General features: G+C 43.9%; 1 protein-coding gene across 49 annotated transcripts in view; it reads right to left on the bottom strand.

Annotated features, from left to right (window-relative positions):
• The window catches only part of shot (dystonin-like protein short stop), a 422952-nt gene that overhangs the window by 111387 nt on the left and 296565 nt on the right, over nt 1-15000 (bottom strand). For 42 of the 49 annotated variants that reach the window (XM_086547666.1, XM_086547661.1, XM_086547664.1 and 39 more), the window contains exons 4-6: nt 14889-14948; nt 11813-11980; nt 10696-10788 (exon numbers count right to left, since the gene is read on the bottom strand). In XM_086547666.1, coding sequence (XP_086403792.1) covers nt 10696-10788; nt 11813-11980; nt 14889-14948 — 321 coding nt within the window. Of the gene's footprint in view, nt 360-10695; nt 10789-11812; nt 11981-14888; nt 14949-15000 lie in introns of those variants that run through there. The other 7 variants (XM_086547670.1, XM_086547665.1, XM_086547667.1 and 4 more) reach the window with 2 other exon arrangements.

Raw genomic sequence — 15000 nt, 5'->3', positions numbered from 1 at the left:
CACGACGCTCCACACGGGTGCTGTCTTGCCCACTCGCCGTCGTCTCCGTCGTGAGGCGTCTGTGGGTCAGCACCTGATGCAAGTCCGCATCGTCGTGGTCGTTGGCAGCCAGAGAGCCTGATCGCACTGACATTCGGTCGTTGTCTTCTCCCTGTCGTGTCCCCGACAGGAAGAGACGGCCACCGGGGCCACTACTACGCTGAAATCTATACATTGTACGCACTTGTCACACTATCACTGAAGTCCTCACTAAAACAGCATCACAGCACAAGTGGCAGTGTACAGGGAGAGGAACGAAAGGGGTTTGGCACAGAGGGGAGCGCGGCGAGCTGTGGTGGTGGTGTTGAGGCCGCGGCAGCCACACTGAGCCCCCGCCCCGACACCACCTCCACCCCAAGCCCACCTCCACTCTCACTCATACATGACTATTTTTATTTCTCTCCCTTATTTACGTGTCATCGCGACGTAATGGCTATTGCTGTAGGTACTGATTAATGCAGAACATCTTAATGTAAGCTATTTCAAAAGAAATTTCCTCGGTAAAGTAAAATAAAAATAGCGAAAAACCGGCCATGTGTCCTCTAGTTCACCTGCACCCCCCTCCCGAGCCTCCCCCGCACCTCACCCCCCTCTTACCTGACAGGTGACTCGGTAACCAACCAGTCTTTTTCTGTTCAATTTAAATGTCGTCCTGGTTAGAGGAACTTAAAGCCTGTCTCGAGTACCTAAACGCTCTCTCAAAGCAACTTCCATCCATATCAAAACAGTAATGAAAGTAATACTTCTCAACATATTTTCTCAGCTTGAACACTGAAGGGGAAGGAAAGGTAGATAATAACCACTTGGCAACCGCGTCCTCCCACGTAAGCCGTGGTCCTGCAGGAGCACATACACCACTGCATGGCTCGCTCCCCGCCGGTGGGTACAAGCATTCCGCCAAACATTGCCCTTGTACTTATCGAACTCGACTCTAGCCCCTGGAAAACCGCGGTAATTACAGCTGATGGCTGCAGGTGCGCTTGGCCTTTCCCTGGCGGAGGAGGCGGAGGAGGCGGTGGAGGCGGAGGCGTTGCACCTACACCCAGAAGGAGCCTTGACGTCGCGCGGGGGCAGCCCTCGAACCCCCACGCTCCCTCCTCCCACGGCTGGAGAGCGAAAACAACCTCCGCAAAAATACTTCTGAATCCTCTGCTGGGATTGTAACCTCGGACGATTTCCTAATCATAGCCTGCGACTGCGAAATATGCACACGCCCAGCGATGACATGGGTATGCATGAAGGGTATACATTATGATGCTTCCCTCAAGGTGAAGTTATTAGAGAAGGAAAAGAAAAAATTCCACCCGCAAAAATGAGCCGCATTTGCCACGGTGATGCCAAAGGCATACTTAATACGACGAGGCAAAACCTCTCGAAAAGTGGCATGGCGTTGTACTGTAATAATCCGCCTCGAGTCTCCTAAACCATCTTGAATTACCACAAACATTAATCTCCAGCAGGGACAAGTTTGCCGCAAACCTTGACATTCTTGCTCATCATAAGAACGTGGGCGTTTCTTCTACACGGGGAGGATGGCATGATATTAAGAGCGGACGTGAAAATGGCATGACGGCACAGATAGAATAGGAGACACATATCCTCATGACCTTATATAACCACCATACCACAAAGCCACCCACAAAGACGCCCACAAAGACGCCCACAAAAGCCACTCAAAGAGGCATGTGTCACTTGTCGCCACGCCACACACCATACCACGCAAACACACACGCACACCCCTCTTCCCACCATAGCCTACATTAACCTTTTCAGTGTGATGAAGAGTTACGACACTCGGATTTGATGACTGACGCACCTCCCAAGACAGATTCGTTGTCCTTAAAAGTCGAAACCTTTACTACGTGTCTCAACCCTACATACTTGACTTGTAAATAACGTCATATGTACACGAAGCACAGCCCTACCGCTACGTTTCTGACTCTGAGAATGTCAGTATGGTATTCGATCTAAAAAAGGGATCAGAGTAAAAAGAAAACGGGTTTAGATGCAAATAGGAAAAAGATTCGAGAAGGAGATCGAGAAAGTACCCCCGAATCGGCATTAACATATCCGAGATTCTTGTCTTCTGGTGCACGTCTACCAACACACCAACGCGACACATATGTATGCACTCTGATTGCGAACAAGGTCACAGCTCCCTTCTCCTTCTTTATAACCTCTTCTCTCTATTATTTACCATCGTCCTTTCTCTTTCTCCCTTCCAAAGATGAATATTTATCCTTGATCTTTCACGTCAAACATTGACCGTCTATTCTATACTGACGTAATAATGACATGTTCGAGCAGGTGGGCAAACGAGAAACCAGAAGCGCTATCGATGCGAACACGTGCGAATAATTACCTCTAATTAAATCTAAAATATTGTACAGGTGTGTCTGCGTCCTCACTGGTCGCTTCCTCCTCGCTGTGGACCGTATACAACTCCCCCATACTTTACACCTGTTCTCCGCCCTTCCGCCTGGGCTACAGGCAAATGAATAGGCATTTCATTAAACATGTCCTCTATCTTGCTATGGTCAGCTATCTATGTTCCTCTAATAAACGCTGGGGTCATGGGGTCCACTGAAGTTCCACACCCAACTTCGCTGTTATTCGCGTACAGCACAGGTTGCACTTTTGCAGAACACATATACAAAAAGAATTCCGTCCTGTTAACGTTAGCCGCCGAGAATGATATCAACTCCAAGACACAACGAAGGTGTCCTCTAGTAGGCATATCAGCTACAGACGATGTCATTACAGCGCCCGGTACCGACCTGTACCTCTCAGATGCATCTTTCCAACGCGCTGCCCTTGCCTTATACGGCCGCGAGGACTACACGGAGAGGTTATCTGGAATGACTTTGTAAGGGATCTGTAAGTCACCAGCAAGTCCGTGTCCGATAAACGTCCAACAAAAGAGAAGTCACAGCCAGTCAGCTATCTCCCCTCCTCCCTCGCCTCCCTCGCCTGCCTCCCTCCCTTCCTTCGAACAGTGGGTGGCCCAGGGCATCTCGGGGCGGCAACGACCGGGCTTCCCTGGGGTCAATGTTACCCCCGGGAGTGAAATGCAGACCACTCGGGGTACGCAGCATCCCACAGGGCATTAATCTCGCCTTCTGGGCCCTCCTTCGCCTCGGGGAGGAAGGCGGATGACAGGCATTGACAGCGCTTCGGAGGAAATGATACGAGTGTGAAAAACACCCACGAATGCCTCGGGTTATAATCACGCACTGTAAAGAACTGATCGCACGTCTGGCAAGTCATTCTTGGCTAGAGTTATGCAAGAATAGTAATTGTCTGTAAGTCTTTGTTGATAAGATAATGAGATATTATAATGGGTACGCCATTAACGGGGGAAAAATCGAAGTGACTTTCTTAAAATAGTTATTATTACAAGCCACAATCAGTCACAGTCAAGGAAAATCATGCAGCGCGAGTGATGCTAATGGGAAAAAAATATTACTCTCCCAATTAGCATTATGTACGGGTATTATGTGAGGTATATTAACCATACAAAATATCCGCAGAACACAGATAATTCAGGCTTTCTGAAAATGTTCCTAAAAAGAAGTACCTCGGGAAGGCATCTCTCAGATTTATTTTGAAGAGCCATTTTCGAGAGAAGTGCATCTTACTGTCTCTTGAGAATAAATCTCTCTCAAAACGTCGCTCTTCTCACAATAAATACCTCTGAAATTGCTTCTCTTCAAAATAAGTCTCTCTCAAAATTTCTCTTCAAAGTAAGTCTCTCTAAAAATGTCTCTCTTCAAACTTCATCTGTCAAAATCTTTTTCTTCAGAATGAATCTCTCAAAATGTCTTTCTTCCAAACGAATCTCTCTCAAAATGTCTGTCAAGAAAATATATCTCTCTGAAATATGTACTTCCCATAAAAATGTTCTTCCCCCTAAGATGTATCTCTCCAGGCCTCCAGAGCAAGTCCGCGGTCGGGGCGAGCGCCAGCCGGGACTCCACCCTCCATTCCCGTTCATAAAACGTTTTCGAGCCGAGCGCATACCCGTAGGCGATACTACTGGTGCATGGAAAACTAGCGTCTCTCGTAATCGGAGTATCGCATGAGACCCTGTCGCATGATTCCCGTGATTCCTTCACAACCTACTATGCCCCATGCCCACCCACGGCCTCCTGAGAGCGACCCCCCCCCCATCCTTAATGGCATCTCGATCGCGGTACATCTCTCTCGATTGGGCGGCGGCCGTCCATCGAAGAGGAACTCATATCTATTTCTGTAGAGGGAATAAGAGAAAGTGCGGCAGAACCAGCCTACCCACGCCCTTCGGAGCCAGCGTGGGCGCGGGTCGACTGTGGGCGGAGGAGCCATATAAGGCGAAAGGTAAGCAGAGCGGGCAGACTTCGCACCACCTGGACATGCTTCCCACACGTTTTCGGGGCAGAGTACACCCGTCGGTGCCACAGCGGTAGGGCATGGGCAGGCACACGCGCGACGAACTTGCGTAACTCGAGTATACAAATCAATTAGAAAAAGAAGTTTTAGAATTAAGTTTCTTTTAATTAAATCACTCACAAGATGTACTCGTGTTTTTGCAATTAGGTATTTAATTTGTTTTTAGAAAGGAGAGCGTGTTTAAACGAGTCAATGAATCAGAAAAAAATAGAGAATACAACCATCAATCTCCAGGCAATAATGAATATATTCTAATTCATTTGCAAAAGGAAATGCCTCACAGATACAAAAGTCTACGGTAACACATCGCCCGAGTTCGCAACATCCCTTTCACTCATCGATCTTTTCTTCTCTTCAAAAGCTAGTAAGAAAAATCTAGAACACCTCCCCCAGGACTTTCACAAACTCCAAACGAACGAAATATATCGTTAACATTAATCCCCTAGTCTACAAAGAAAAGTGATCTCGTTGACAGGAAAAAAACTCTTATTAGTTTCTAGATCAAACTAATTTATCGTTGCCACATAAATATTACCTTCTAACATCATCAAAGAGCTGCTATATTCTACTGCCAGAGATTCAATTAACAATTGATTAGTTATGTGACTATAATTATTCAAGCTGACAATGAGAAAGGTAAGAGTGAGAGAATGAACGGGGTATCATAGAATGAAGTTTAAAATTCAATTATAAACTGGCGCAGCGTTTTAGAAATGAGCAAAGACTTAAACCAGGAAGAAAAACAACAATTAACGTCAAAGAAAGTCATAATAATCAAACTACGATAATTAAATAAATTCGAAATAGACTCGTTAGTATTAGCTCAATTAATAGGATACGGAAACCACCAAAATCGAATCCGATTCAGGGACAGCTCAACGATCTTAAACAAAAAATGTAAGAAAAATTAAACCACACAGATATTCCTCAAAGAAAAGTGAAAAATGAAAAACGCCTTATGAAAAATAATAACAAATGAAATAGCGTAATAGCACCGTAATAGAAAAAAGGATCGCAATAATCGCAGACTGAGAGAAAACAAGAGCCGACTGCTAAGCGTTCTCGGGAGGACGACGAGGCGAGCGGCAACAAAAACGCCAGAGGAAGGGCGTGTCGCACCGGCAGGGGAGGGAGGCGGCGGCGGCAGATAGATAGATAGCTTCACACGGGGGCGTTTAAATCCCCGCGCACGCAAATATACGCGGGAATATGCGCGTGGGAAGATAAACATCACGCGAGCGCACTATTTTTCTTTATTTCTCCCTTTCTTTTGTCTTCGTTTCCTTCCCTCTCTCACTGCCTGTCATTCTGGCACACGCACGAACTCACACACACACACACATATATATATGTGCATATATATCATCTCAAGGCTACCACAACGTAAGAAAACAAATTTCCTCATGACAATTGGAGAATTTCTGCTTCCCATTATCGCGGCAGCAAGACCATGACAGTCAGAAAAGAATTCTACCCCCTTCCCCTCCCATGAACAGCAATCCAGTAATTACAAGAGAGAAATAAAGACCACAACCCCTCTCTCCCCTCTCCCTTCCCCTACCCCTTCTCCCCTCCACACGCGTCCCTAATATGTCAAATTTGTCACAGTTCCTCGTCGGGAGAGGACTGCATTGTGATTATGCCTGCGCCTGCCTAGGCCGTTCTCGTTCACCGTCATTAGGCTCGCTGTCCCACGCTCTCCGCCGCCACCTTCGTCACCTCAATGTCAGGTATTTACTCTTATAATTCTGGCTTCTTCCATCTTCCGCATCTCAATGAACGAAAAAAATATGGAAGAAATTCCTTATAGATATTTTCAACAACTGTCTACTAAGGCTAGTCATGGCTATGTCCTATTTCGTGCGGCACTAATTTCACATTCGGAAATTAATAATGCATGAGAGCAAAACAAAACAAAAAAAATCTGATAAACTTAATACTTGGTTCTTGGATAATTCCTGTAGAGTGGACAAGGGAAAAATACTGAAGAAATGAGAGGCACTGAAGGCTACTTCTACTTTATCCCCTCTGCCTCCCCCACTTCCACATCCACTAACCTCTCCCTTCTACCATTCCCGTTCCTTCACCCTACCTCTTCTCCCTTTACTCTTCATTTCATTAACCTTTTTCCATGTCCATTCTCTCTTCTTCTCTTCGATCCCTTTCCCCTTCCCTTTTCTTTTTCCTTTTTTTCTTTTCAACTTCCCCTTTTCTCCCATTCCTTGTTACACTCTCTTCCTTCTCCTCCCCCCTCCCCGTTGCCATTGAAATTACCCAGAACTCTAAAGACCATCTCCGGGAAAACTCGTAGCCTACAACCATGCAACGCGTCGAGGTCAAGGCAGCGGCGACTTCGTAACTCCGTCCTTCATTCGCCCCTTGTAATTTCGACGGACCTCCACCTTCCCCCGCCGCCCCTTGTAATTGCAGGCACCGCGAGTGTCATGCTGTCGTCGTAGCCATTCGTGTGTTACTACCCCTACCCCTACCCCTACCCCTTCCCTTCCCCCCGCCCCTTCCCGCCCACGCCCTGGCCAGCCTCGTGGGCGCAGAGCATGGAAATTGACGTCCTCAAACATGACAGGTCATTTTCTCGCTCATCGACACGGCTCTTGATCCGATTAACAATCTCTCTTTGGGCGACGAGCTAATCAAAGTAGTTCTTTTGTAATCGTTGTTTTGAATGGAGATAACGACAATAACATTCAGAGTTATGAGAGTTGTGGCTATACTAATAATGCTACCGAACAAAATAAATTTAAAAGACATTGGAAAATATTTACGTTAACATTGTATACTAATCAATAATTATAATCCATCTACGCCTGAACGCTGCCCTTATAATTCAAATCATTGTAATCATCTGTCCAATCTCTCGGCCTCCTATATACGATCACTCGATTTAATCACCGACGGCGTCAGTTACTGATGATCCCTGTAGCTCAGACTGAATTAAGAATCTGTGTTAGTGTTACGTCACGCGGCAAAATAATCTAGCCCTCGAGCGTCCCTTCTAATTCTCCCTTTTCTAGTTCCCTACCCCATTCCTCCTCTCCCCTTTACCTTCGTTTTTCTTCTCCCTCTTTCCCTCTCCCTCTTCTACTCGTTACATGCTTCAAGACCTCCGCCTCGTGACGAAATCGCCGGGGAGAAGTGAGCAGCGAGAATGGAACTTCCTTCATCCATCTCGAATCATGACGTCATTCTTGTACTTTCCATCCTCCATCCTTCTTTTTTCCCCATCTCGAATCATAAGGCCATTCTCGTCCTTTCCTTTCCCACTTCCTTCCTGCTCAATGCCGATTCACATACTTTCCATGGCATCCTTTCCTTCCCAGGCATAGGCCTTCTTCGTCCTTTACGACCATGACGTCATCTTGTACTTTCTCGTCGGCCCGATATCCCTTTACGACTATGACGTCATCCCTACATTCTATGACGTCATTTCTACTACTAAGTCGTCCGCCTTGCTCTTGAACAATGTCATCATTACAAGCATCCTTTCCACGGATGTTCTTAGTTTTCCGATAATACTATCCCATCCTTTTTTGAACATTTAAAAATAATAACCAGATCATCACACCATCCTCATCTACAAGCATGGCGTCATTTCTTTCTGATCAATGACGTAACCATGACGTCATCCGATCGACACGTCACGGAGAGCGGCGGAGAGGAAGACCAGCGGTTAGGCAAGACGATAGATCCCCCGAGTCTTGCTATCCCAGCTGTAACAGACCCTATCCCCTCTCACCTCCCGCCCGTCCCTCGTAAAAAAGGTCTTTCGCAAGAAGACGTTGCTCACCGTGTCCCTCTACAGTACTGCAAGTTTTATCTTTTTAATCATTATCTGCGTTTCGCGTTTTTCGTTGCCTTTCGAATGTTTATGATCAGTGAGATGTCATATACTCGAATTTAAATTTTATAACGGATTTCTAGTATGTCTCGTTCTTTTTCCTCTTCTTCGCTCCTTTCCTCTCTCAGTCTGTCAGTCAGTCAGTCAGTCAGTCACTCACTCACTCACTCACTGACTGACAAACGAGCAATCATGCAGACTGTATGTCCCACAATAGCTTTCGATATAACCCTACTACTACCCCCTTCAATCTCCTCCGCGCGAGACCGAAAAGTGTCTATGCATAAGTGTGAATTATTCACCGAAATCTGTTTACTTTGCGCAACCACCCTTTTCCTCTCTCCCTCTCCCTCTCCCTCTCCCTCTCCCTCTCCCTCTCCCTCTCCCTCTCCCTCTCCCTCTCTCCCGCCGGCGCAGAGTGGAATGTAGCCGAGACAGGTAGGTCGTCTTTCGGTTCTCACTGCACGGGTTTTCCGTCTTAAGCTGACTTTTTTCTTTTGTTTTATTCATTTAGCTTTTTTAAGAGGGGTTGGGATTCACGCTGGATCCACTAAGTGCTGCATGTGATACTAGCAGTATATTTCATTGTCATAATTATTATTATCTATTATCATTATTATTACCATCGTTATCTTATTACTGTAATCATTACTTCATTACTATTATCATTATCATGATCATTATCATTCATATAATCAATAACAATAATAATAATGATATCAGTAATCATCATCATCATTATTCTTGGTACCATACTTATATCATTATTATTATCTATGTTATCATCATCATTATTATTATCATTATAATCAATACTATGATACCTATCATCATCATCATTATTACTTTACATTGTATTTAGGTTTTACTGTAGAAACGACTTGGGATCAAAAAGTGCGAGACTAATGTGAACATGATATCAAGCGTTGAACTTTAAGATGACATACAAATGCTTTCCAAATTGCTTACGAACAGTCAATATAATGTAATTAACCAAATCCGTCTTTCCCGCTATTCTTTTTTTCGTCAATCATATAAGTCTGATATATGCCCTATTAATTGTCTACACACGCAAGCAAACAAACACACACAAATACACACGTGTGCGTGCTTGCGTCTGGACCGCCTGAGTAACCGGCCTGACCATATAAGGCCTAAAAACACCAACGGGAATAAATCAGAGTTCCAGGAAGCTTCTGGAAGGTCATTCAGACAGGCGAGCGTCGCGAAGCGTTACTTTCCCTTTCCAGGAACGGGACAGCGCCCTCCCGCCCACTGCCCGAGCGCCCAACACCTACAGTAACCTAAAAGGGCGGGCATAGGAAGTCAGACTTCTTATATCTTTTTTCTCTCTTTCTCGATATAAACTGATTATCAGACGGTGAATTTAAGCTGGTCATTACGCCCACAGTCCTCCGCGGATGCTGTCTCTTCCTCGTTCCAAAATGAAAGGTTGTCTCGCAGGATATATCTTTACATCTTGATATAAGAAAAGGAGAAGAAAAAAAAACGCGATACAAATCGAACGCCCTCTTGTCTTTTTATTTATTTATTTTTTTTCATTTGTTAACTCGCGCCATTTGCCGTTCTCATAATAACAGGTCTGCTCAAAATCACATAGTAAAAATGAACGTCAATCAACACCAAGGTTCACTGGGCCCGTGCATTCGACACTGAGTATCATTCGGTGTCAGTTTGAAAGTTATTTTGGTTTACTCAATAATTAGGATATAAATCGGGAGGAGACATACAGACATATAATTATATATATATATATAATTATATATATATATATATGTATATATATATATATATATGTATATATATATGTATATATATATATATATAATATATATATTATATATATATATATGTATATATATGTATATATTATATATAGAAATACAAATATAGAGATAGATATATATATATATATATAGAGAGAGAGAGATTATATGTATATAGATATGAGATATTATATATATATATGTATAGAGAGAGATAGTATATATAGAGAGAGAGAGATTTTGATAAGGATGATAAAAAGAGAGAGAGAGAGAGAGAGAGAGAGAGAGAGAGAGAGAGAGAGAGAGAGAGAGAGAGAGAGAGAGAGAGAGAGAGAGAGAGAGAGAGAGAGAGAGAGAGAGATTTTGATAAGGATGATAAAAAGAGAGAGAGAGAGGGAGAAGGAGAACAAGCAGACAAACCGAGAAAAGGACAGAGGCAGAGACAAAAAGAGAGAGAACAAACCAGAGAAAGTGAAAGAAACCAATCTGAGAAAAGTGAAGACAGGACAAGACTTCTTGTATCCCCTGAGTGCCCTCCCAAGACCCGGTGAACCTTGGCGTTGGAAACTTGAGTGCCACACTCACCTGGAAGTGAAGGATGATCGTCCATATGAGCCCAAGGGTGAGCTTGGGGTTGCCATCGACGATATCCTCACACCGGATGTTGACAAGTTTGATCTGCAACAGATTGAACGGCCATTACAAAATATCCTGAAATAAATGTATACTGAAACGTATACGTGTATATTCTTTCTTCCTCCTGCAATGTCTATTGACAAGATAATACCCGAGGCTAAGATGATTTCAAAATCAATTCAAATTTATGCTAATGTTGTATTGTTCTAGCTGAAAGCTAATCTGCATCCATGTTGCAATCCTTTTGTTATTCTTTTGTCTCGTAATTCTACAATAAAGATTCCATGTATGATAGTTACAGGGTAATCAAAAACGACCTTTAGAAGCATATCAAAACACTAGGTAAAAATGTTGTAATGTGATATGGGATGGATATATCCCTTAGAGTTATCACATTTGAAATCTCACGCGTGCAAGTCTACGGGAAACATACTCCAGTTTTAGGGAAAGAGCCTCATCATTCTTCGTATAAATATGAAAATGCCAACTGCCATCTCAAAACACATTTTTTTCTCTGGCACTTGAACTTCCTGTCACTTGTTAAATTTAAAGTTTTGAAAACGTAAAACCAAATTATATAATATTCCACTTACATCATATCTAAAGTGACATGACATACTACACAGATTACATTATGATCTATGATTAATATCGGTCCTTCTGTGGGCCACTGTGACAGCTGTCAGCATGACTGATAGCGGGCATGTTGAGACTGATGCACATTCATCGTCAGAAGCCTCTATAAGGTAAAGCTGATGGGCTCAACTACGTCCACCATTCCCTGAGCAGAGAGTACCTCCACCGCATACATGACGCGGAGATGTGTGATGGAGAGACATAACGGAGCACAACATGGCGTAAATGATAACAGATTCAGGAATTTTTTGGAGTCTAAAATTATACAGCGTTCTGGCTCACAAAGAATCTCCAAATAGATTACGATAAGCGTAGTATGTGCACCAGATGGAAAATCTAATGCAAGTAATGCAAAAACTGAGCATTCATTAAAAAAAAAAAACGTATCTCTGTTATGAAATTTTCTCAACAAGACCTTAAATCGACTTACCTTGCGGTATCTGAGGAAGTCGAGGGTGAGCTGGACGTTCTGTAGCATGTGGAAGCGCAGCCGGCCGCGCTCCCGGGGCAGGTGCTCGCCCGACAGCACCTCCAGCAGGGAGATGAGGTTGTGGCCATCTCGGAGGTCCTCGAACAGATCTCGGACTTGCTTTCCCGCCTGGCCAGAGGCGAAGGGGAAGGGAGAGAGAGAGGAGAAAGATTAGTATTACGGTAAGGCACTGTTGGCGGGAGATAACATACACGATGGTCTAGGTATCATATGCAAAATGTGAGACATATCTTTGTTTTTAACTGTTTCTAAGTGATCGTAATTCCTTGTTTTCAAACATTTTTCTTAAGTACTATCGTTTGCCATTTCCCCCAGCATTAGATTCATTACTGAATTATTATCATTGAATCAAATACTTTTCATCCTCTCACACAAGCAGAGGTTGTAGAATATGTTGTTGTTTTTATTAAGGAAATAAGTCACAAAATCATATATAAATCTAGACATATTTACATACTTATACCCATGTACTAAAAATATCCTACCACCCTTTTCACTAAATCCCCAACAATGTAAAAAAACACAAATAAAAAAGACAAAAGACAATCTACGGAAGTTCCGCACGACACGTTCCGCACGGTGCCTGTCACACGTCACACCGAGCGTTACGAAGCCGTATGGTCGTAGCTCGTTACAAAGAGACCCGAATGTTAGTGCCACTTGACATACTCCCAGTGCCAGCCAGTGGGTAAATAAGTGCCCGCCGGCGCCGCGACGCCTCTTAAAAAGTAAGTGACCCTCCCCACTAACGGGACACTTACTCGGCCACACAGAATAACCCTTGCTAATTCTTCTGTAAACTTTTTAGCACTTGAAATCACTCCATGTGGTTACGTTCTTGGCCAATAAGAACTTTTGTGAACGTATTTGAATCCGTTTAAGTATTCTAATAAAAAATATTCAATGAATCATCATCATCATCATTATCATGGACATCATTATGATAATCTTTTTTCTTCTTTGAACGAGCTACGACCTTCCAACCTGAGTTTACTTATACACTAGTCTTACCCTTCGCTGTACGGGGTGCGTCAGGATGGAAGGAAGAGGGGGTGGGGGAGATGATGATAAGGAATGGGGAAGGAAAGAGGGGAAAGTCGAATAACAGCAAAGGAGGAAATAGGAATAATGACAAGGTAAGAAGGGGAGAAGGGGAATAGGTGAGGAAAGGGGAAGAGGGAAGGTAAGAGAAGACAGAAAAGAAAATAAGAGAAAAGAAGAGGCGAGGAGAGGAAAACAGAGGAAAGTTTACGGGAAAAGAATAAAAGAGAGGAAAGGAAAGGAAAGGAGAGGAGAGTTTATCGATGACGACGATGGCGACGAAAGGAAAGGAAAGAAAAGACGGAGAGAGGAGAGGAACCGGGTCATAGGAACGGAGGGAGAGGACGCAAGGATGAGAAGAAAAGGAAGAAGAGAAAATAACCATTAATACGGGGCAGACAAACAACACGAAAAATGATACAAAGGAGTTAAGATCATTCGTGCTTGACTGGAGTGTTCAACAGAAGGTTACATAAAGGTTATATAAGGGGAGAGACTACGTGTACAGGCTAGTGGAGATTGTGCCTAGACTTTATACAGTGCAATTGATACTCTTCTATCCTTTATTTTTTTACAGGTTATATATCAAAACAGTGAACTTGTATGATTGTCAATACGGTAATATACATCTTTAAAGAGATTTCATATGTTCAATAATTGTTTTTCAACATTCTGCACAAAAATAAACCAGTCCAAGAGAAATACCAAGTGTATTTTCCATAAAATGTGAAAGCATTATCAAAACTATAACAAAATGGTGTACAATCATCAGACATTTCAGATCATGTTTTTGTTTTTTGTTTTTTACATTCGTAATTAATACGGTGATTGTGCAGACTGTCAAGAAAATACTGGAAGACATGTACAGTTCAATTCCGACATGCTTACTTCCCTACCAACAACAAAAATGCAAGTGTTTACTGTAAAAGCCCAGCGACATGACACGGCAAGGCTGGAAAACAAAACCAAAATCTACAACCAAGAGACGAAAAGAAAACAAAAAAACAGAGGGCGAAAACAGAAAAAAAACAAATGAAAATCGAAAGGCGTCGTTCGCTCAGCTAATCATGACCAGGCGAGACCCGAACACTCAGTCGAGTCATTGCAAAGTGCATGAATGGTTCATGACCGCACACGAGCATGCGCAAGCACGAAATGAAGATTCGAATCGTCATGTCTCCGTATGGGGTGGGGGATGGGGGTAGGGGGAGAAGAAATCCATGTTCTAGGATACAGCTTTGCAAAATGCGGGAAGAAGGCGTATATACACGTTTTACACGACGAAGGAAATTCATACATACTTAAAAGGTAGCCATGCAGCCTAACGCTCGTACACAATGCGCAGCAACTACTGCACAGTCAATACGAGAAAACTACAGAGCTACGAAAAAACCGTCAACCATCACGGCTAACAACAAAATAACAAAAATAGTAATAAATATATATTTGCTAAAAATCTCTACAAAGCAGCAGCATTGTCCTCAACGACTTCTCCGATGGAGAAAAAACGATACCAAAATATAAGAATCAAAGAAAAAACAAACAAACCAAATCACGAACCCCGTCCACTACCAGTGCGTACGATAAGGGGGGGGGGGCGTATGGAGTGAGGGGGAAGTGGGGGGGGGGCGTATGGAGTGAGGGGGAAGTGGGGGGGGGGGGGTGAATGGAGCGAGAAGGAGGGGAGGCGTATGGGGTATAGGGGAGGGGGAGGGAAGGTCGGAGGTGGCGGGGAGGAAATCGTGAACTTCAGACTTCTGAGGGAGAGGGGAACGTTATAGGAGGGCAAGGAAGAGGGGAGGGATGGGATAGAATCAAGGGAAAACAAGGGGTGAAGGGGGGGGGGGGGATTTATGAAAGGTAAGGGCAAGGGGAGCGGGGGAGGGAGAATTTAGGGGGGAAAGCAAAAAAAAAAAAAGCGTGGACGGCGTGAGAGCAAGAGTGAACGCAGGGTCGGGCACGCGGCCACACTTACTACGGGCGAGCAGCAGGAGCCATCGTTGCAGTTGTTGCAGACCGTAATGCACGTGTAGCGCTGTGGGGGGAGACAACGTCCGGCCACGTGTTAGCTCTTTCATCAAAGACTA

This window comes from Penaeus japonicus, unplaced genomic scaffold (genome assembly GCF_977035675.1).
Source record: "Penaeus japonicus unplaced genomic scaffold, GWHDUDI00000001_assembly GWHDUDI00000019, whole genome shotgun sequence".
In the NCBI taxonomy this organism is placed as follows: Eukaryota; Metazoa; Arthropoda; class Malacostraca; order Decapoda; family Penaeidae; genus Penaeus; species Penaeus japonicus.
The sequence above is the reverse complement of the archived record's forward strand: the minus strand, read 5'-3'. Positions and strand labels throughout refer to the sequence as shown.